General features: G+C 38.4%; 2 protein-coding genes across 3 annotated transcripts in view; both read right to left on the bottom strand.

The window, feature by feature from the left end:
* The window catches only part of LOC107557682 (ankyrin repeat domain-containing protein 13D-like), a 25,851-nt gene extending 12,470 nt beyond the window's left edge, over positions 1-13,381 (bottom strand). For both annotated transcript variants that reach the window (XM_016241171.1, XM_016241172.1), the window contains exons 1-13: positions 12,535-13,381; positions 12,299-12,434; positions 10,154-10,278; positions 9,948-9,993; positions 9,517-9,660; positions 9,251-9,440; positions 4,772-4,838; positions 4,583-4,664; positions 4,380-4,441; positions 2,149-2,279; positions 1,890-2,047; positions 1,372-1,485; positions 1,123-1,295 (exon numbers count right to left, since the gene is read on the bottom strand). In XM_016241171.1, the coding sequence (XP_016096657.1) occupies positions 1,123-1,295; positions 1,372-1,485; positions 1,890-2,047; positions 2,149-2,279; positions 4,380-4,441; positions 4,583-4,664; positions 4,772-4,838; positions 9,251-9,440; positions 9,517-9,660; positions 9,948-9,993; positions 10,154-10,278; positions 12,299-12,434; positions 12,535-12,618 (1,512 nt within the window). In that variant the 5' untranslated portion in view covers positions 12,619-13,381. The remainder of the gene's footprint in view (positions 1-1,122; positions 1,296-1,371; positions 1,486-1,889; positions 2,048-2,148; positions 2,280-4,379; positions 4,442-4,582; positions 4,665-4,771; positions 4,839-9,250; positions 9,441-9,516; positions 9,661-9,947; positions 9,994-10,153; positions 10,279-12,298; positions 12,435-12,534) is intronic.
* Positions 13,382-18,475: 5,094 nt separating this feature from the next.
* The window catches only part of LOC107557667 (lysine-specific demethylase 2A-like), a 16,811-nt gene continuing 10,992 nt past the window's right edge, over positions 18,476-24,294 (bottom strand). The window contains exons 18-21 of the mRNA XM_016241154.1: positions 21,837-22,000; positions 21,608-21,754; positions 20,493-20,705; positions 18,476-19,325 (exon numbers count right to left, since the gene is read on the bottom strand). Of these exons, the coding sequence (XP_016096640.1) occupies positions 19,144-19,325; positions 20,493-20,705; positions 21,608-21,754; positions 21,837-22,000 (706 nt within the window). The 3' untranslated portion in view covers positions 18,476-19,143. The remainder of the gene's footprint in view (positions 19,326-20,492; positions 20,706-21,607; positions 21,755-21,836; positions 22,001-24,294) is intronic.

Raw genomic sequence — 24,294 nt, 5'->3', positions numbered from 1 at the left:
TATAGAAATCTATAGTAAATTCTGTCCTTGCCCATCTTTCAGCGCACTGTCATGAAAACGCATCACGGCGGGAGCTCGCTCTCGTGTCATATTTTTAACATTCATTTTCATAACAATCTTCAGATTTTTTAATTATATCATTACGGCCATGCCCCACCCCCCGCACAAGCCCCGCCCCCAATTACTCGATTAATCGTTTTTGAAACCTATTGATGATCGAAACGAGAAATTTCCCAAAATGCCCATCCCTACCGTTTATGCAACTGTTTTTTGGTATTTATCCTGAATAGGTTGAATATGTGGTTGCATTCTTGGTTATAGCACAACAACAACAAAAAAAAACAGATGGTGGTTGAATAAATGATTCAGAAGTTAATTATTTAATGATTTAGTGGTTGGTAAGTTTAGGTGGCTGGTTTATGGTAACAGCTTATTCAGGTTAAAATGACTACTTACACAAATAAAAACTGTCAGAATATCTAAAGTGACTAAGGACAGTTTTGTTTTGTCTTTGCATGAAAGAAAAAATAAAAAAAATAAAAACACAGCCAGATAATTCTAATGTTGTATGGACCCATTTTTTAAATAAAATGTCACACCTGTCAAAACAATTCAAAACAAAACACAAAAAAATTCATAAAATAAAACAAAACAAAACGGGGAACTTTGGATTCTGCAATTGTCATGCCATATATATTTCAATAATCAAATAATGGCAGGGCAGTATCGGTTTATGAGTGGCTTTACAGAAAATAAATCCGAATATGACTTTGTTCACCAAAAATAACATGTCTTGATCATTTCAGTCATAAACGGGAAAATAGATATTGTAGTAGGAATCTAGTTTACTTGCTAGTTAGTGCTTGAATATAAACTCTGAATATCCTCGAAAACTAAAGTAAAAAAATTAAATAAATCAAGTGATTCATTCTCTCAAATCATAGAAAACCAGTACCTTGGAAAACAAATATGTTTCCAGGCAGACTGATAAAAACATGCAGCGACTCTCAGAAGTTGTATACAGCCAGCCAATCAGAACAGAGCTTGCCAGATCGAGAAAGTGCATGGAATATTTTGTGTGTAATATGATCCGTGGATATACCATATGATAGATGCCGTTACCTGGTCACTCTCTGTTCCCGCGTCCAGCAGGCTCTGTTGAATGGCGAACTGGAGTAAATTATCATCCTCATCCCTCATCGGTTCACTGCGGCCTGGTCCAAGTGTGGTGTATTCTGGGGGAGGCTCAAACACAGACGGGTCCACTTCACACTGCAGAGGGGGAGGTGCCTGACCTGAAAGCAGTGAGGTGAGGCTAAATACCCGGCACAGTCACAGTCAGGGCAACTTTAGACCTGAAGAGATGCTTACCGGCCTCTGTGGCTCCTTGAGGAGATTGTACAGTAACAGAACTGACCGGTTCATCGCAGCCACAGAGATTGCCGAATGTCACTCGAGCATTCAACACGTGGAAGAGAGGAATTTCTAAGAATCAGGACAATGACTAAAGTCCATTTAAATTGGCATTTACAACAATTTTGGGTGTAAAACAGGATATTCCGATATTTCGCCCTCATGTTGTTCCAAACCAGTATGACTTTCTTCTGCTGAACACAAAAGAAGATATTCTGAAGAATGTGGGTAACCAAACGGTTTTGGGTCCCATTAACTTCCACAGCATGTAACTTCCAAACTGTTTGGTTACCAACCTTCTTCAAAATATCTTCTTTGGAAGAATAATTTATGAATAATATAATATATAAGAAGAATATATAAAGACTGAATGTTATGATGACTGAATGAGAAAGTAAATAGCAAAAGATTTTGATTGCATGTTGACATTAACGTTATACAATTATCTATCAACTCGATGTGGCACTTCTTCTCACCTATCTTTACAGGAAAGCCAGGTGGTAGGCGTAGGGTGATGAAGTCACGCAGCTTGGCAAAGTGGGCGTTCGATATGGCCATGAGGTCAATGATGGGCGTCACCTGCTCAGCCAGCGAGAGTGGATGAGCTTCACTCAGCCACAGTGTGGCCTTAAACCTGAGCGAAAACACACAGAGGTATAGAGACAAACCACATTCTTAACTCACATGCAAACACGGTTCAAATCATGGCACTTTGGAGTTGCCATAGAAACGTACCTCTGCACTTTGCTGGAGAGCTCAATGGGCCTCCCGATATCTCTGCCGTTCAGATTAAACTCTGCATCAAAGTACTCCTCCGCTGTGATAGCTGTTGGGTTATGGGGACTAGCGCACTGAGAAACCTGACTCTAGAAACACAGTAAACATATGAATCCATGTTGTCTCCAATCAGTATCAACAGACTCTTTAAACAACATGTTTTTTAAAGTCTCTTCTGTAGGCTTGCTGCGATAGATGGTGCTGACGGTGATACCGTTGTTAAGCCGCAACACCGGTTACGTCACACGCCCACCGTGGCACCGACCCCCACCGTCGTTTTGATTTTTTATAGTAATAAAAATAATTTCGTTCAGTAAAAGAACAGACACAATTAAAATTGAACGCGGCTGCTCAATGCAGCGTGCCGAACGACAGTCGCATCACAGATCAGATTTCATTTCTCCAGCGAGGCGAGTGAGTCGAGCTGACTGACAAGAAGAGTGAGGTGAGACAGACAAGATGATCGCGGATGATTTCGTTTCGAAACGAGATGCAAAAGCACCTGTTTGGCAGTATTTTGGATTTTGAAAAGCCTGTTGACTTTTGCCATTTATCTAAGGTGATTTTTGATGTTTTTTTAAACATTCGTTTCTTATTTAATTGGTTCCACAGTGTTTGCTGATTTTTACTTTATTTAAACTTTGTGTCATTTATTTTATTTGACATCAAGGTGTATGCCGTGCCTCCAAGCTTTCTTACTCGTTTTGCTAATAAACATTCTACTTTCTTATTTATTTGGTTATATATATTATACATGTTTACTTATTTCCAGTTTTGTATAGGCTACCTATTTAAACTTTATGTAAGTTATTTGTTATTTTATATTAGGCATAGCCTGCCCTTTAGCATGGTGTATTTGTATTCATTTTGTTAATAAAAGTTCTATGTTTTATATATAGGCTAAAGTGAGTTTGACGCTGTATTTTGTTGTTGCATTCAAGCAATTGACGCCAAATTGATGCTATTTGAAAGTGAAAGTAAAATGTGCACGCCACTTTTAAGCTATTTAAAAGCGAGGAAAAGAGGGAATGCCCCCGCGGTGATACCGGTATTATCGGTGTTGTCACACGTCGATTAACCGGTGGGAAAATTTCCTCACCGTCACAACCCTACTCTTCTGCTCACCTAGGCTGCATTTATTTGATCAAAAATACAGTAAAAACAGTAACATGTGAAATATTAAAATAACTCCTTTCTATTTGAATTTATTGTAAAATTAAATTTATTTCTGTGATGCAAAGCTGATTTTTCAGCATCATTACTCCAGTCTTCAGTGTCACATGATCCTTCAGAAATCACTCTAATATGCTGATTTGCTGCTCAAGAAGCATTTCTGATTATTATCAATGTTGAAAAATACTGCATAGTTTTTTTTTGTGGAAAACATGATATTTTTTTCAGGATTCTTTGATGAATAAAAAGTTCAAAAGAACAGCATTTATTCGAAATAGAAATCTTTTGTAACATTATAAGTGCCTTTAAAGCCTTTATCAATTTAATGCATCCATGCTCAATAAAACATTTGGTAACACTTTACTGTAAGGTTCATTAGTTAACATCAGTTAACTACTTTAGTTAACATGAACTAAGCATGAACAATATTTCTAGTGCATTTATTAATCTTAGTTCATGTTAATTTCAACATTTACTAATGCATTATTAAAATCAAAAGTTGTGCTTGTTAACATTAATGCACTGCGAATTAACATGAACTAACAATGAATGACTGTATTTTTATTAACTAACATTAACAAAGATGAATAAATACTGTAATAAATGTATTGTTCATGTTAGTTAATACATTAACTAAGATTAACAAATGGAACCTTATTGTAAAGTGTTACCAGAAATGTATTTCTTTCAATAACAATTTTTTTTTTACTGAACCCAAACTTTTGAATGGTGGTGTATATATACATTTATTATTTTGATGTTTTAGGCTATTGTTTTAATATTATATTAATCTTATCTGTATTTTTCACTGTATCTGGTGCATCTTTTTTGTATTTTTCTTTTACATGTTTATTTTATGTATAGCATACTTTTTGTATACATTTAGTGAGATTTTGATTTGTTTTGTATTTGTAGAAAAACTGTGATAAATATAATATTTAAAAAAAACAACTAAGTATATTGAAATGATAAATAAATGCATCTGATCTGAAATGATATGCACTGATCTCACTCACCCCAGTACTAGAGATGTGCTGCTCAGCAATACCAAGGAATGACTGAAGAGGAGTTCTAGATCCTGAAAGCACAGCGAGGCCAGGAGTGAGTAGATGGTGGCAGCACAGAAAGGGAAATGAATTTCAAAAACTGTCTCAGATTGTATATTTATTAGTTAAACTGACTGTCAGTATATTTTTCCTATCTGTATGGGTTTATGTACCTTTACTCCTAGATTTGTCCAGGTCAGAAAGGTGTTCAGTCCGAGAACGTGTCACTAACTCCACATTACTGGCACTGTAAACCTAAAATTATGCAATTATAAAAAAAACGATTAGGGAGCTCATTTTGTCCAGGCACACAAGTGTTTTCAGCCAGGCTCAGACCTAAATGCCTTTTAAAGTGGACCTACCTTTGCTTCATATCCACTGACAAACTCTGTCTTCTCGGAGCGCCATCCCCAAATCCCAGACTTATTTCTGGAGTCAGGCAGAACAGGGAATTAGATGTACAACAGCTGGTTCCAGAAATAAAAACTCACTCCATAGAAAAAGTGATTTTTAACAATAACTAATAAACCTTTAAAGAAAGACCTACTGTGAGCTACGAAGTTGTTAAATTGATGATATATGATTCTGTTGAAGCTATCCTTTGACAATATTTCAACTTATTATTTTTCAATCATCAATATGAGGCTGAACAGAAAATTCAACCAATCAGAAAGTCACTGTGAATAAATACAGCCAAAAGAGCTTTCAGGGAACACCAACTCCCATGAAGCACCATAAATTATGTAGAGTCACTCTCGACATGCTGTCAAAATACTGAAATATTTGTATACATATGCATATATATATATATATATATATATATAGATAGATATTCTGTGATAAACTTGAAATATATACAACTTTAAATTAATAGTTGTATATTTCTCCATCATTTTTAAAGAGCAGGTAATATGGTATTTTAATATGGTATTAGTGTACTAATATTGTGTTGGAGTCCCCTACAACAGGTTTAAATGCATCTCAGAAAGGTCAGAAAACATTGTAATTTTTTCAGAATATACATTTAATATTAGAGTCATTTGCCAATGGTTTCGAAACGATTAGTTCCAAGCAAGTTCGGAGCAAACCCCTCCCTTCCATAAGCCTGCTCTGCTCTGATTGGTCAGCTGGCCAAGCCTGCTGTGATTGGCACACAGAGGAGTCCTTGAGCAAGTTAGCGAGCGCTACCATTGACAAAGCACCTTTACATAAAACAATAATATAGTGCTCCAATCCGTTCTTATAATAATGACATAAAATACAAAAACACTTATGCAAGCGAATCGTGCCCAAAGCTAAAGTTTAGCTGCTAAACGGTGAACACTTAAAACAATAATGGTGGATACGTTAGCCGAGTGCTAACGTGACTAACTGATGAAACGATACAGTTTGTAAACCAAAAGGTCAACTGTAATGTTTGAAGAACGACAGACAAAAGACGCCCTGTCTTAACTTTTAATCAGAACCAAGCGGCAACCCTCGTGAAACCAACACGGAAGTGACTAAGTGTGTACTCACACTAGGCATGGTTGCCTTGAACCGAGCCCGAGCGCGATTATCCCCCCCATCACCCCTCCCCCGCTGGCCTGCACTTACACTTGCACTAAACCTTCCAGGCCGGAGCACGTTTACATCATGTATGAGATAACGGAGAAAATCCCTTATGCTAATATTCTGCCGAATAATTAATAATATTTCATTTATAATGCATGCCGTACATTGATTTTCACTTGTATGTATCAGAAAATTATTACAAGACAGCTCAGGTTAATAAAATAATTTGCAGCTTTACTCGCAAACTACATTTCCTGTTCATCAATAAGGTAAGAGCCAGAGCCATTATAAACCTAAACATGCTTGACTGAATTAAATTTATTGAAAAGTGTAGTGTAGTAGTAGTAATAGAATATGTTTGCGGTCGTAATGATGACAGTAGCACACACAAAATAGTAGCTGTTCCGTGCTCCGGCGCAACAGCGCTCACACTGCATGTGTACCGCGCCCGAGCCCAACCGAACCGTGCCCTGGCCCACCTCTTCCAACCGGGCCAGGGCCAGCTAAACGAACCGCGCCCGAGTGCGGCACGGAGCACTCACACTAGTCAAACGAACCGGGCTTTGGGGGTCAAACGCGCTCGAGTATAAGTAGCTAGGTGGGCATGGTTTCAGCAACCAGCTCCCGCCTCTTTGCCCATTTTCGACTTTAGGATTCAAAAACGCCCTTCGGAAACCTACGGGTGTCGTCATGGACACTACGTCCATGTTTTTATACAGTCTATTGCTGCTTCCCAATTCGCATACTATCCATCCTAAATAGTATTCGAAAATAGAATTAGTATGTCCCAAATCATAGTATGTTTTAAAAACTACGCCATACCCAGATGGTCTACTACTTCCGGTTAGAATTCAAAGTGCAGACTCTAACGGCTAATATTGCCCACAACACATTGCGCGGTGGACGAGGATTCAATTAGAACTACAAACATGCATTAAAATGGTTTACAAAACTACAAACATGGCAGATATACGCGACCAACGGACAGGTAGATAAACAGATTTGAGTGATAAATAATCAACGTCTACTCTAACCTGATGAAAAATATTAATTTAATGTTAACCACGTTATATTTCATCTGCAGCAACACCGTGAACTTTTATAATGATACGTTTGGTCATTAACTTTTAAATGCATCATTATGCAAACACATGAGCAGAGTTCTCGGCATGATAGACCCGCGACTAGCAGATCAACGTACCTCTTAATTTCTCTTCAATACGGTAGGAAATCAAATTAAACTAAATGTGGATGATGTTAACTGTGATAAGATGATTGACAGGGTAGTTTAAACAGTGACAATACACATAACTAAGCAACCGAGCGTCCGTTAAAGTAGCAGCTATGACCAAGTAGTATGTCCCAAAGCTTGCCTACTATTCTTCTACATACTCAAAAGTATGTACTTTTCCTTCACAAAAAGAGTACATACTTTTAGGGCATAGTATAAGTAGGCGAATTGGGACCCAGCATATGATCAGAACGCAGAACAGCTGTATACAGGCGCACCACACCAGCCTAACTAACTCGTCTCTCCCTATAACTATACAACCCTATAACTGCCGGTGCAGCAAAATAAACAGCAATTTCACAATGATTATAAAGTCTGTGCGCTACACTACATTATTTATTATTAAATTAAGTAATCTGAACAACGTCAGTCTATATTAATCGACACATTCTTAGGACATAGTGGGGTTCACAGCGAATTATCAGAACTACTTCAATAAGACAGTAATATCGTGCTTTACCTGGAAACCTAAAGCTGCACTAGGTATACATCACATATTAGCACAAAAACTTATATTTTGAGCACTCAATTGAAAATGTACACAACGTCTCTTCAATACGGTAGGAAATCAAATTAAACTAAATGTGGATGATGTTAACTGTGATAAGATGATTGACAGGGTAGTTTAAACAGTGACAATACACATAACTAAGCAACCGAGCGTCCGTTAAAGTAGCAGCTATGACCAAGTAGTATGTCCCAAAGCTTGCCTACTATTCTTCTACATACTCAAAAGTATGTACTTTTCCTTCACAAAAAGAGTACATACTTTTAGGGCATAGTATAAGTAGGCGAATTGGGACCCAGCATATGATCAGAACGCAGAACAGCTGTATACAGGCGCACCACACCAGCCTAACTAACTCGTCTCTCCCTATAACTATACCAATTAGAAATGTACACATAACGTATCAATCGTACTTACAGGTTGTGCTTCGGAGAGCTTGTTAGTCCAAATTAAGACGATTAGAAGCCAACGAAGATAAAAGCCAAGCAGTCCTCGGTAAAACGACATGCACACAACAAAAGGTTACATTATTTATTATTAAATTAAGTAATCTGAACAACGTCAGTCTATATTAATCGACACATTCTTAGGACATAGTGGGGTTCACAGCGAATTATCAGAACTACTTCAATAAGACAGTAATATCGTGCTTTACCTGGAAACCTAAAGCTGCACTAGGTATACATCACATATTAGCACAAAAACTTATATTTTGAGCACTCAATTGAAAATGTACACAACGTATCAATTGTACTTACAGGTTGTGCTTCGGAGAGCTTGTTAGTCCAAATTAAGACGATTAGAAGCCAACGAAGATAAAAGCCAAGCAGTCCTCGGTAAAACGACATGCACACAACAAAAGGTTCGAATTGTATTTCTGTGGTATCCTTGAACACAACGTCTTCTCAACATGATGTAAACACACTAACTAGCTGAAGTGTTTGTGGGCAGGTCAGACTGGTCATATTTCGCGGGCAGGCGGGGATTATGCAAATGTGTTACCCAGTGACGTATACCGGTAACAGGCAAAAGATTCGAAAATATGACGACTCGTTAAGGCGATTCAGAATCGACTCTCTCTTTTGAGAGACAATATCTTTATTTATCATGCACCTTTTTGATCAACAGCTTTGCAGATTGTTTTCATTTAAGGATAGCTACATTATAAACTGCAAAAGAGATATTTTTCAAAAACCCATATGACCTGCTCTTTAATTTGTAGTTCTTTCCCTCATTAAAGCCGTTAAGTACACAGTCTTATACGTTTTTTGCTTCAAATAAATATTTGTTATGTTGTGATTCTCCTCGTAGCTGGTTGGTTTGTTTCGATTAATGGCTTATATCACTTTAAGAAAGACTTTTTAAAAATCCCTATGGGAAAAATGAATGGAAAAAATACCTCCGGAACCAGCGCCACTGAAAAAGAAGCCATGCACTAATGCACTTCTTACAGACTCGGACTAATTAAATCTGTGGTAAAGCCTGTACCTCTCAAAGGCAATGTTGCGTGTGTTGAGATGAGTGGACACTATTGGAGAGGTGAGTCTCTGGGCCGTGTTCTCCTGCGAGGGCAGCATGGCGGCGAGCAGAGAGGGAGCGTCCCGCGGAGACAGAGACAGCGGTTCTGTATACACCACCTGCTTCTCGTGGTCCACCTCCATCACCATGGCCCCGCTCTCTGCGAAACACACAAGACACCTCAAAGCACTGAACTCTGTATGAGAACCCTGCATGAATGCGTCCTGAAGACTCACCTCCACCTTTAAAGATGTAGCTGCGTCGGCCCTTAAGCCAAGTCATGTGCTCAAAGCCCAATAAAGTGGTGTCGACTCTCAAACACGAACCGCTTTTCCATACACGATACACGTCGCTCGGACAAACTTTTGACACTAGAGGAACTGAGTAATTGAGACAGAATGACAACTGATGGTCAGGAGCAATTGATCAGAGGAGCTGTCCACGTCTGTGGTGCTGAAACGGTTAAAGCTGCCATCTAGGTTGCCAATATTGGGTTGGTTGGTTGGATATAAATTGCCACATCAGCCTCACAGGGTATTAAATGGCAGAAACTGATTCATCATTCAATAATCAATAAATAAATACAATAAAATTCACCAATAGTGAGACAGTAGTTAAAGCGAAAGAGTTTGTTGGTCTTTCCAAACTCTTTTGCTCTCAAACTCACCCCAGCTAGTAAATTCCCATTTCATCTCCACGTAGAAATCGTGTGCCTGCAAGAAAGACAACATGTTGGAATGCTTTCTGAGAGAGGATGGCAAATCAAACCAATACTGTACTTGATAAGTTGATAAAAAAAAGGATTATGGATTTACCCAATGAATGAACATCAAATGCATCTTCAGTCAGGGTGTATGTGTGCATATGGATCACCTGTCTCAGTTTGCTCAGTAGCTCAGGAATACCAGCCAGTCTCTCTGTGGCTCTTCTGAAGTCTCTGTACTGAAGGACCAGCTGCACAAGCTCAGGGTCTCCAGTGCTCACTGCCTCCTGCAAAACTGCACATAGAATTCAACACTGCCATGACCACCGCCGTGCACCAATGCGGTATACTGAAGACGCACAAGTTCTTAAAAGACAATGAAAATGATACACTTAATTACTGATAATGACCTTCTTTGTGTGATTCCAGACCTGTGTGGATTTCTCTTTTTTTTCTCTGAAGAATATAAACAGAGATATTCTCCAGAATCCCATGGCAACTCTTTTCCATATAATGAAAGAGAATAGGGACTGGGGATGTCAATCTCCAAAAAATGAAAACAACATAGAAGTATCAGCTTGTATGGTATATTCAAAGATATACCACATTGGCTATGTTTACATGCACCCAAACAATCCAATAATAATGCATAATTGGACTGATGTCCCAACTTTGATCAGACTGAAAGAGGTGGTGTAGCCCTGAAATAATATAATAAAGAGGGAAAAATTAAGCAAATAAATGCTTGAATACAACCATTTTCTCAATCGGAAAATACCTTGTGCACACGTGCAGTGTTGTAATGTGTATGTTTACCAGAGCTTTTTTAAAAGTAGTTACTGACTGAAATCTTGTATTCTGCTGTATTTTCAGTGAATAACTCACATCTCAGTCTGCACCTCCCACAAATTTATAGTATAGCTTTTCAAGTCATATGGACTACTTTTATGGTCCTTTTAGCATTTTCAAAGCTTAAACCTTATATTATGTTGCAGGTTAATTTGATCCATTTCAGTTGTTTTAGCTGTTGGAAATAGTGGTTAAGAAAACGACTGTGTTTTCAATGAAATGTTGTGACTTTTTATCATTTAGGGTCATGAAAATGCCTGCAAAGATGTACTGTTCAATGCGTGTACAAAATTTCTACTATTAGAAATGTCTTCTTACTATTATGTTTGTGAGTAAAGCTGCAAGTGTATGTGTATATATATATATATATATATATATATATATAAATAAATATATATACATGCGCACACACACACACTACCATTCAAAAGTTTGGGATCAGTACGATTTTTAATGTTTTTGTTTTTAAAGACGTCTCTTATGCTCAAGGCTGCATTTAATTGACCAAAAACACAGTAAAAACAGTAATATTATGAAATAGTATTACAATTCAAAATAACAGTTGTCTACTTGAATATACTTTAAAATATAATTTATTCCTGTGGTGGCAAAGCTGCATTTTCATCAGTCATTACAGTCTTCAGTGTCACATGGTCCTTCTGAAATCATTTCAATAATATTTTTAGGGGGGGGAAATTATGTTGTTTGTAATATTTACATTTTATGGATTTTTAAATAGTTGTTAAATACGGTTTTAAAAATGATATATACTCATGTTTATTTTTGGTCGTACATGGACCGGTGGCCTGCACCTGAACTGGAGTTTTGTATTCCATCCCCCCCGCCAAAGTGGTCTAGATTACTTTAAGCCATGTCAGATCGCACACACACACACTACCATTCAAAAGTTTGGGATCAGTACGATTTTTAATGTTTTTGTTTTTAAAGACGTCTCTTATGCTCAAGGCTGCATTTAATTGACCAAAAACACAGTAAAAACAGTAATATTATGAAATAGTATTACAATTCAAAATAACAGTTGTCTACTTGAATATACTTTAAAATATAATTTATTCCTGTGGTGGCAAAGCTGCATTTTCATCAGTCATTACAGTCTTCAGTGTCACATGGTCCTTCTGAAATCATTTCAATAATATTTTTTGGGGGGGGGGGAAATTATGTTGTTTGTAATATTTACATTTTCTGGATTTTTAAATAGTTGTTAAATACGGTTTTAAAAATGATATATACTCATGTTTATTTTTGTTTGTTTGTTTGTTTGTAGTTGCACTCCACTTGGCTTCTGAACATCATAAAAGCCCAGTCTCGGATTACTTTCACTGATGGAGAAGTCCACGCTTCTTTTGTGCTCCACTGAGTAAAGTCACACAGGTTTTGGAAATGCACGGGTAAGTGATGCCACGCTTGATCTGTGGGTGAAGTATCCCTTTAAATGACTCGCGTACCTGTCCATCCCTGTGTGTTGCTGTGCGTCGGATCCGCGTTGTGTCTCAGTAAGACGCGCGTGGACTCCAGGTGCCCGAGACACACGGACAGCTCGAGCGCCGTGCGCCCGCGCGGATCCAGCCGCCCTGTGTCGTGCTGTAATACATGCATTCAAATACAACACACGCGGCTTTATAGAGGAAACAGCCCATGCTTTAAGATACTAAACAGTTTCAACTACTCCAGCTAACGTTACCTGCTTTATCTGAAGCTCTCGGTCCAGTTCTTGATATTGATTGTTCCACACCAGATAATGTAAAGGAAACGCCTCTTCAGCCATTGCTGTGATGTTGGGTTTAAGTTTGCTCGGCGGTTTAGATTTTAGTTTACGTGGTTAAGTTTTATTTTTGATCGCCGGATAGGTTTTTAGGAAATGTTTGTTGGGCAGCGGCCACCTTTGCATCTACACACATAGATACACGAGCGTTTATTAATTCATTTCATTTGATAAAATGTGTCGTTTAATCTGTTCGGCGAATTCATTCCCTCAGGACTCCAGATGTCTCATTTACACTCATTACCGGCCTGATCCGTGTGTTATTTTGCTGTAAAAACCCCGTTTGCTGAAAATATCCACAGACAGTCAAGCCAACAGCTGCTTAGCTAGCGAAGCTAAATCCACATTTTTGCAAGTCTTTATAAAATGCTCTCTTCAAGGCTACAATGATTGAAAATTGAGCGGTAAAATTAAGCGGCGTTCCGTTAAATGAGGTCAAATCGAGAGCATGGATGAGTTAACGTTAGAGGTTTATTTGCAGTAAAGCATCCTTGCGTTAGCAGATAGCTTCCCATCCTCCTCCTCCTCCTCCTCAGGCTAGTGCTGCTGGAGCTCGCTGACACATGATGTTCTCAGACAATGACTTCTTTCCATTATATCCCGACCGGGCTGTAATGAACTGTTGGGAAAACGCAGATAACCCACCGCAGAAAGCAAGCGGAGGCCTAATTTCCATCCAGGTTCATGTGAAAAATGCATCGGATGCAGGCTTGGCTTGGCTGTGCCGACACGCTCCTCATGCGCCTTAATTCGGTATGGAGGCTGAATGCAACTCATCTGACATCAAACAGCAGATGTTCAACTCAACTGAGATCAGATAATGTCCCTTGATCAATTTAGAAACTTACCTGAAATCAGACTGCATCATGACCACAAATTACAAACGCAAAAGCATCATGTGCACAATACTCAGGCCACCAAACAAACTTATCAAAGACCAAATCAGAAAAAAAGAAACACATCTGAGATCAGATAACATCAGAAAGATGTGGTAAATTCACAAATCCTTCTGAGATCAGACAGCATCATATACAGAATTTATAAACTACGCTGAGATCAGATCGCATCACATGTTGAATCCATGGATATCTGAAATTTAGACCGCATAAGACCACAATTTATAAACTCATCTGAGATCGGACAACACACCGAGCTGCATTTATAAACTCATCTGAGATCGGACAACAGGTCGAGCTGCATTTATAAACTCATCTGAGATCGGACAACAGGTCGAGCTGCATTTATAAACTCATCTGAGATCGGACAACAGGTCGAGCTGCATTTATAAACTCATCTGAGATCGGACAACAGGTCGAGCTGCATTTATAAACTCATCTGAGATCGGACAACAGGTCGAGCTGCATTTATAAACTCATCTGAGATCGGACAACAGGTCGAGCTGCATTTATAAACTCATCTGAGATCGGACAACAGGTCGAGCTGCATTTATAAACTCATCTGAGATCGGACAACAGGTCGAGCTGCATTTATAAACTCATCTGAGATCGGACAACAGGTCGAGCTGCATTTATAAACTCATCTGAGATCGGACAACAGGTCGAGCTGCATTTATAAACTCATCTGAGATCGGACAACAGGTCGAGCTGCATTTATAAACTCATCTGAGATCGGACAACAGGTCGAGCTGCATTTATAAACTCATCTGAGATCGGACAACAGGTCGAGCTGCATTTATAAACTCATCTGAGATCGGACAACAGGTCGAGCTGCATTTATAAACTCATCTGAGATCGGACAACAGGTCGAGCTGCATTTATAAACTCATCTGAGATCGGACAACAGGTCGAGCTGCATTTATAAACTCATCTGAGATCGGACAACAGGTCGAGCTGCATTTATAAACTCATCTGAGATCGGACAACAGGTCGAGCTGCATTTATAAACTCATCTGAGATCGGACAACAGGTCGAGCTGCATTTATAAACTCATCTGAGATCGGACAACACGTTGAGCTGAATTTATAAACTCATCAGATCGAGGACAACACGTTGAGCTGAATTTATAAACTCATCAGATCGAGCAACACGTTGAGCTGAATTTATAAACTCATCTGAGATCGGACAACACGTTGAGCTGAATTTATAAACTCATCTGAGATCAGACAACACATTGAGCTGAATTTATAAACTCATCTGAGATCAGACAGCATCATGCTGAATTTTTAAACTTAACTGAGGTCAGACAGCATCAGAAATATTTATCTGACATTTAAATAACATCAGACAGGATTTATATATTATACACTCATCTGAGATCAGACAGCATTGGGTTCTGAATGTATATAAGATCAGACAGACTCAGCATGGCATGTTGCTGATTTTATAAACTCATTTGGCTTTAGATGGCATCAGGTTGGGATGTACTTAATTCAGAAACCCTTCCGAGATCAGACAGCATATACAGAATTTACAAACTTATCTGAGATCATATAGCATTGTGTTCGTTATTTGAAACCAGGTGGCATCATGATGACAATTTATAAACTCATTTGAGATCAGACAGCATCTTCAGCTGAATTTATAAACTTGCCTGAGATGAGCCAGCATCATGCACTAGAATTTGTAAATTGATCTGAGATCAGACAGCATCAGAAACAGAATTGATCCGAGATAAATTAACATAAGACAGACAGGATCATGTGCTAAATTTATAAACTCATCTGAGATCATGGCATTGTGTCTTGAATATTGTGTCTTAAATAATGGGGTTCTGCAGGGTAGCGTACTTGGTCCGCTATTGTTTTTATTATATATAAACGATATTCAGGCTGCATGTGAGGGAAATATGTTTTTATATGCTGATGATGCTGCTCTTTTAGTTGCAGATATGGAGACTGAACGAATTCAGGAGGAATTAGGTGAGGAGCTGGTTAAAGTGAAGGAATGACTGACTGAAAATAAGCTTTTATTACATCTATCCATTCTCTGTCTTAAATAATGGGGTTCTGCAGGGTAGCGTACTTGGTCCGCTATTGTTTTTATTATATATAAACGATATTCAGGCTGCATGTGAGGGAAATATGTTTTTATATGCTGATGATGCTGCTCTTTTAGTTGCAGATATGGAGACTGAACGAATTCAGGAGGAATTAGGTGAGGAGCTGGTTAAGGTGAAGGAATGACTGACTGAAAATAAGCTTTTATTACATCTATCCATTCACTCTTTGGGTCAAATTATAAATTGCATAAGGCAAAGGACTTGGCAATCAAAGTTGATGGTTATGTCCTAGCAAATAGAAAATCGGTTTGTTATCTTGGCTGTGTTTTAGATAATTTAAGTGGAGTAAATATGGTTTGGAAAGTGTTGCGGAAAGTACATGCTAGAATAAAAAAAATTCCAAGATATACTAGTTTTTTAGATCATGAATGTTTAAGGGTGCTTGCTATAAGACGTGTTCAATGTCATTGAGTATGCATGGAACTCTTGGATGATTGATTTATCTAGAATGTGGATGGCACAATGTGGATTGTTACAGAAGTCACAAAAATTGGTGAGATTAGTTTTATGATTACAATGTTTTAGTCAAATGGAAAATGGACACTTTTGTATGGTTAACTATTAAAAAAAGATTGGCACTTCTGAATCTAAAAATGGTACATAAAATAATTAATAATTGAGCTCCAGTGTATTTTAATTCTTATTTTTCCCAGGTTAAATTACGACATGGTCATTTTACTAGATGGATTTTAATTTATGTAAGGTTAAGGCTTTGTATGGACGTATTCAGGTGCACAGGAGTGGAATAAGTTGCCTTCGGACATTAAGGACAGATTATGAGGGTTTTAGTAAAAGTTGTTTTTAGATGGGCTGTCTAAAATTTGACAGATTTGGATTATTGTACTGCTGTGAAGATTGCCTCTGTGGTGCATGTTTGAGAGTGAAAATTATGTTTTTTGTAATTAGTATGAAATGTATGCCAAAAATGCCTGTCGTCACAAAAATTGTTTTCTTCTAATATCAAGGACCACAATGGAAATAAGTTGTTGCTTTGTGTTATCCTTGACAAAGAAGTGTAATGCAGATGTATGTTCATGTCTAACAAAATTAATTTAAGACCGGAATTGGAATGGCATGTCGCTAAACATTTGAGATCAGACTGCAGCAGTCTGGGATGTTTTGAATTTATAAAACCACCTTAGAATAGACGGGTTTGTTCTAATGAACTCAGCATTAGACCATTTATAAACCATTCTGAGATCATCAGAGCAACAGTTGAATTTATAGTTATCTGAAATCAGATAGCATCATGACCACTAGGGCTGGGTAAAAAATATTGATTTCTCGATATTAATCGATTATAATTTTTATGGAACAATATCAATTCTTAAATCCCAAGAATCGATTATTCTAGCCTGTTTTCAGTTAATGGACAGAATGTTGAAGGGCACTTCCCATCCAATATATCACACATTGTGCTTTGGTACTTTTAATATGAAACAGTCTCAGATTTCAAATTCTGTCCATTGTATTACAATATTTAAACAATAAATGCCGCTTTGGTGCTGTTTAATGTGAAGTGACAGATCGCTGTAGCGCCTCAGATCAACAGACGCGGCAGCGCGAGGCGCACGTGAACTGATATTAATTTGGAGGATCAGTTTCAGCACAAAATAAACATGACTAAACATCCAAAGGTGTTAAAAGAGAGTACACCTTTACAATCCATATCCTGTCTCATGTAATCGCTCAATCAGTGTTTCAGCCACACAAAGATGCCAATATAACGGTTTGTAAACAATGTCACGTAACGTCACATTTACCTCAGAAAAACATATTCGGTGACCATAAACTCATTAGTAAGATAGAAAAATAAACTGTAGAGAGGGGCATTTTGCTAAATATATGCACCATATAACATATTCATTATACATTTTACAGTTCTTCAAGGTTTAATTTATGTTTGAATAAATACATCAAGTTTTATGACAGCCACCATTATGTTTATATTTAAAAAAAAACTAATTGAAGTAGAAATATTATGTAATTGTAACCATTTTAAAAACTTTAAGTGTAATTTTAACAAATCAGTCAATTTTAACCTTCAATATTATAGTAATTTAGTACCAACTGACTCTCATGTAGGCTAGATTTTACAGCATTAGTTGAGAGATTTTTTTCCATGAGAAAATTTGGCATGCACATGTATCCAAATTAATTAATCGAGATTGAATCGGTAATCGAATCGAAAGCTTGTGAATGAGAATCGAATCGTGAAATTTGTGTCAAAACCCAGCCCTAATGACCACAACATCAGAAGCAGATATTTATCTGACACCAAATAACATCAGACAGGGATTTCTTAGACTGGATCATGTGCTAAATTTAAACACTCATCTGAGATCAGACAACATTTGTGTCCTGAATGTACAAACTCATTTAAAACCAGACAGAATCTGAATAGCACATTGCTGAATTCATAAACATTTTGAGATCAGACATCAGTATGTACTGAATTTAGAAACCCACCTGAGAACAGAGAGAACGTACTGAAAAGTTCATCTTATCAGCATCAAAACAGGGATGAGCTGAAATCAGATTTGTACACTAGGCAGGAACAATAAAAGCCGTAATCTTTTTCCCTGTTGATGGTTGAATGAAGACATTCGGTTGCCAAATTCTATGGTGAATAAATGAATCATCATGTGCAATATATGACTACCCACCATACTAACACAGGGCAGCCATTGGAATTAATTTATATCCAGTGTTGTAAGTCATCGAAACCAATCACACAGCAATTAGCTAATCGGTTAACCAATGCAGATTTCGGCTTCTCCACTTAATTCAAATCAATTCAAGCTCACATTTTTATCATTATTTTTATTTTCTTGAAAAAGAAAAAGAAAAAAAGTGGAAAAACTTCTACTACAGGAGAGGAATACATTTACACAAGGGTGTTTATTTATATATCTCTATACTCTCAGGTATTAAGGAGGGAGAGGAATTAAGAACAAAAAGGTATTCCTCAAGTAAAATGACATTTAAAGTAAGGGGATGAGTGGGGGGAAAAAAAGAAATGCAATGCAAAACCTCCACACTACTGAGGATAAATGAATCTGCGTCTAGATGATGGGATCTGGACAATGGATTAGAGTATCAGACAACAGTAGAAGCGAAGGTTTTTAAGGGCAGACAGAAAGCTGCTCTGAAATAGAAATCAAACTGTAAAGGAATAGCACCTGTTGATCTCTTTAATAGAAGAGCCCATGGCATGACAGGCCTGAGAACCGATCTGATTGCCAATTGCAGTGTTTGTGTGAACACAGAAAAAAGGGAAATAGTTAACTACAAAAGAATACTCATCACCCAGACCTATTTATACATAAGCCCCACCCTGGATGCTTTGAGCCCCTCCCTCCTAAGCTGCTATACATGAAACCCGGTCCTCTGTCAGAGAGCCTCCCTACAGACCTACAGAAGCCATCACTCACACACATTCGGACTCTGCAGTCCTTCTCAGTCAAACAAATATTCACAAAGTCTCTCTCTCCCCGAGGAAGGCGGGTTTTAAGATATCCTCTGGATGAGCTTGTCATCTGATAGGCAGTAGAGGGCATTGACAGACAGCTCGGAGATAAAGCTTTCGCACGCTTGCCGCGAGACCCCTTTGCAGCCGCCCAGGTCCAGTACGGAGAGACAGGACAAACGCCGCAGATACACCAGACAACGGTCTGTCAGGCGGCTGCAACCTGACGACGACATCAAACAGGGAAGAATGGTTCATTCGTGTTTAATGTGTCCACTCCTTATTTGGGATCTGTAAACGGGTTGGTGTGCGTTTGCGTACCTGCTAAGTTGAGGTGTGTGAGTGTGTTGCGTGTGGAGGAGCCCACGGCGCTGAGGAGGTTGAGAGCACCATCTGTGATGGGACAATGCGAGAGCTCCAGACGAGTGAGCAGAGGCATGTGTCTGATGATCAGCCTCAGCGTGGCTTCGGTCACCTCCAGACCACACAGCCACAAGCACTGCATGTTCTTCATCTGGGAACGGTTATCACTGCCTACAGACACACAGACACGGGATTCAAGGAGTGGTGCGCAATAAGTATCGCCTACGATAATTTCAGTTTGCACATCATTAAAAATTACGATATTAGGTATGCCACTCATGTGTTCTTGTGCCTTGTTTTGCATCTCCAAGCAACACATAGCAGTGCTTTATAAGTGAGTGAATCTGCATTTTGAATGAATCAATTTAATGAATTAAATGGTCAAATGAATCAGCCAGCTGAACGAATGACTTAATGGTTTAACTCATTAAAAGCATGGTTCACCCAAAATATTAACTATTCCATTAAGACAGTGACTTGCCACCACCCACTACCGGTTTGTGTTTCATACTTAAATCACCATTTCAATTTCTTAAAACCATTTCATAATTAAATATTACTTTTAAAAAAATAAAAATGCAATTGTAAAATGCATGCAACCCACTTTTGAGCTGCATTAAAGTCTGTGTAAATACATGCCTTTTCAGATGCACCTTCTGTGCCACCGCTGCAGTGCAAAGATGGATTTTGTTGATTTTAATTGTAAATGTCTTATTATTCTAATTGAAATTATTGATAAAAGTAACAATTTGACAAAAGATGATACATGTAGTTGAGTAAAAAAAAGGTAAAAATTACCTTTAAATTAGTTTAAGGGGACAAATATTGCCCCATAATGGAAATTAATTTGAAATACTGCTGTGAACTGACCACTGCACAGAATACGACAAGCTTAGGCAGTCAGCTGTCCATGACAGACCACAACCAGCCAAGGCACCAGCACAAACACACTCTGTCTAATTATCATTATCATCAAAATCCCAGAAAATATTGAGACATTTTTCTTGTCAATATCACACATGCGTACCTGCTAAGTTGAGGTGTGTGAGTGTGTTGCGTGTGGAGGAGCCCACGGCGCTGAGGAGGTTGAGAGCACCATCTGTGATGGGACAATGCGAGAGCTCCAGACGAGTGAGCAGAGGCATGTGTCTGATGATCAGCCTCAGCGTGGCTTCGGTCACCTCCAGACCACACAGCCACAAGCACTGCATGTTCTTCATCTGGGAACGGTTATCACTGCCTACAGACACACAGACACGGGATTCAAGGAGTGGTGCGCAATAAGTATCGCCTACGATAATTTCAGTTTGCACATCATTAAAAATTACGATATTAGGTATGCCACTCATGTGTTCTTGTGCCTTGTTTTGCATCTCCAAGCAACACATAGCAGTGCTTTATAAGTGAGTGAATCTGCATTTTGAATGAATCAATTTAATGAATTAAATGGTCAAATGAATCAGCCAGCTGAACGAATGACTTAATGGTTTAACTCATTAAAAGCATGGTTCACCCAAAATATTAACTATTCCATTAAGACAGTGACTTGCCACCACCCACTACCGGTTTGTGTTTCATACTTAAATCACCATTTCAATTTCTTAAAACCATTTCATAATTAAATATTACTTTTAAAAAAATAAAAATGCAATTGTAAAATGCATGCAACCCACTTTTGAGCTGCATTAAAGTCTGTGTAAATACATGCCTTTTCAGATGCACCTTCTGTGCCACCGCTGCAGTGCAAAGATGGATTTTGTTGATTTTAATTGTAAATGTCTTATTATTCTAATTGAAATTATTGATAAAAGTAACAATTTGACAAAAGATGATACATGTAGTTGAGTAAAAAAAAGGTAAAAATTACCTTTAAATTAGTTTAAGGGGACAAATATTGCCCCATAATGGAAATTAATTTGAAATACTGCTGTGAACTGACCACTGCACAGAATACGACAAGCTTAGGCAGTCAGCTGTCCATGACAGACCACAACCAGCCAAGGCACCAGCACAAACACACTCTGTCTAATTATCATTATCATCAAAATCCCAGAAAATATTGAGACATTTTTCTTGTCAATATCACACACCATGTAATACAAGAAATAGCAACAAATAACAGTTGAGTTGTCTTAGGATTACCTGGTGGGTTCAGCAGCTCCCTGATTTGTGCATCTTTGACACCATCGGCCCAGCTCAGGTCTAAAGAGCGCAGTAAAGGACAGCTTGGAGAGCTCAGTGCAGAGACTGACGCCCAATTGCACCCTGATAGCACCAGATCTTTAAGGCCTGTGAGAGAGCTGCCTGTAAGTAATATCATAAAATGTACTGTGTATTAAAACAGATGCAGTGGTGATGGGAGAACAGGCACCTGGCAGGCGGTTGATGAGCCAGCTGAGCTGCTTCTTGGAGATTTTGGCCCAGGAGAGGTCCAGTGTGACAGGCTGCCGTTTGATGATGCCCGTGAGGGCCTGTGGACTTATAGAGCGGCAGCGGCTCAGACTGATTCGCGTCCATAAACGCTTGTCACAGCCCCTATAAATCACACCAGTGTATTAGAACAAACACACATTTTTGATTTGTTCCAAAGTCTAGTGAGCTGCCATCATAGGCAACATTTAAAGTATCATGGGCAAGATATCTTCTATTCTGATGCAGCATCGAGTGTATACTTCATGATGAAGGTAATTCTAGAATGCATTGCATCAATAATCCAAGATGGCCGACAAAGAGTGGGAAATGTTGAGTATAAATACACATTTCATGCAACACCAAAAGATATTAACGACTAATTTACTCAGTGTGTACATGGTATGTTTATGCTTAGAGTGGCATACTGTTATCTTAGCAACATGTTAAGGCCTGATTTTTTGCAGAGAAGTATTTGTAGGGCTGCACAATTAATTAAAAAAAAGATCTAATTGCTACGGTTGTGATTTAATAAAATAATATATTCACTGCATGTTTCAGAGTGAAGCGTGGCACTGTGTTTATTTACACATGAGCAGCTCATGAGCCGGTGTTTTTAGCATCTCGGTTCACAGTAAATGCTGCTCTACACATACTCCATCTCTCCATTAGTTTAAGTACACTTGAAAAAGCGCCAACCATTTTCCCAAAATTGTAATGAGATAAACAAACTACCTGTTGTCAACATAACGTGAGGTTTTAAGGGCCTCCTGCATTTTTCCACCAAAATAAAAGCTTGATGGCTTACATAATTATGGATTATAATGACTTATACCGTCTTTTTACACGTTGTATTGCATCGCGCTGCATAAACATAAAACCATGTCTGCATTTGTGACTGTAGAAATGACAAACGCTACTCTACACTGCTCAAAACTCGCGTTTGAATCGTCAGTGGCAAATTCTTTAAATATAAAAAAAAAAAAAAAAAAAGAATGCATGTTTTAGATGTTGAGAGAAACATTCAAATGTGACGTTCTCGTGAGATTCTCAGAATGCTAGAATGGAAGGTTCCTCTAACTTTGCAGAAGAAGCGTTCTGAAAGCAGGCGAGCAGCACCTGGCCAGGCAGTTCTCCTCCGCAGCGCACCGGAGGCTGTACATGGTTTTAAAAAAAAAAAAAAAAAAAAAAAAAAAACGTACTTACAGTCTGTGAGTCAGAACAAGCCAGCATTGTAGTCTACTCTGCCAGGTTCAGGAAACAGTCCTCCGTAAAATGCGCTGGACACATCTGAATATTTGGGTTGAACTGTTCTGGAACAGTGTTGTAAATACAACTTAACCACTGATTTCTAGTCGTGTCCTCTTTTGGAAGACCAAACAAAGTAGTTTCGCTTTCACAATGAAACACACAGCGTCTTCACGACATGGCGGCGGCGGCGGCAACAACAATACTACAGCAAGAATAAAAGTCATGCCTTCTTTCTTTGCGTGAACATTTGGGCGGCATTATGCAAATCTTCCCACATAGTGACCTAGATAAGTGGGGGGCGTGTTAGAATGAGCCGTTTACAGATCTTCTTTAAGCACCAAGAGCTTGTAACAGTCCAAAGAGAAAGGAAAAACTGAAATCGCATCATATGACTCCTTTAAAAATGTATATATTTTTGGCCAAATTGCATGGCCATACAAATGAGTACAGCAAGCACGACACATTTAAAAAAAAAACAAAAAAAAAAAACATTTAAAACAAATAATACACAGTAAGTTGTCATGCAGCCCTACAAATACACTATTTGCATGGAGTACAGGTGCATCGCAATAAATTAGAATGCCGTGGAAAAGTTCATTTCAGTAATTCAACTCAAATTGTGAAACTGGTGTATTAAATAAATTAAATGCACACAGACTGAAGTAGTTTAAGTCTTTGGTTCTTTTAATTGTGATGATTTTGGCTCACATTTCACAAAAACCCACCAATTCACTATCTCAACAAATTAGAATAGTTCATAAGACCAATAAAAAAAATTTTTTTTTAGTGAATTGTTGGCCTTCTGGAAAGTATGTTAATTTACTGTACATGTACTCAATACTTGGTAGGGGCTCCTTTTGCATGAATTACTGCATCAGTGCGGCGTGGCATGGAGACAATCAGCCTGTGGCACTGCTGAGGTGGTATGGAAGCCCAGGTTTCTTTGACAGTGGCCTTCAGCTCATCTGCATTTTTTGGTCTCTTGTTTCTCATTTTCCTCTTGACAATACCCCATAGATTCTCTATGGGGTTCAGGTCTGGCGAGTTTGCTGGCCAGTCAAGCACACCAACACCATGGTCATTTAACCAACTTTTGATGCTTTTGGCAGTGTGGGCAGGTGCCAAATCCTGCTGGAAAATGAAATCAGCATATTCAAAAAGCTGGTCAG

This window comes from Sinocyclocheilus grahami, unplaced genomic scaffold, assembly GCF_001515645.1.
Source record: "Sinocyclocheilus grahami isolate Dianchi unplaced genomic scaffold, SAMN03320097.WGS_v1.1 scaffold614.1, whole genome shotgun sequence".
Lineage (NCBI taxonomy): Eukaryota > Metazoa > Chordata > Actinopteri > Cypriniformes > Cyprinidae > Sinocyclocheilus > Sinocyclocheilus grahami.
This window is presented reverse-complemented; position numbering and strand designations above follow the sequence as displayed.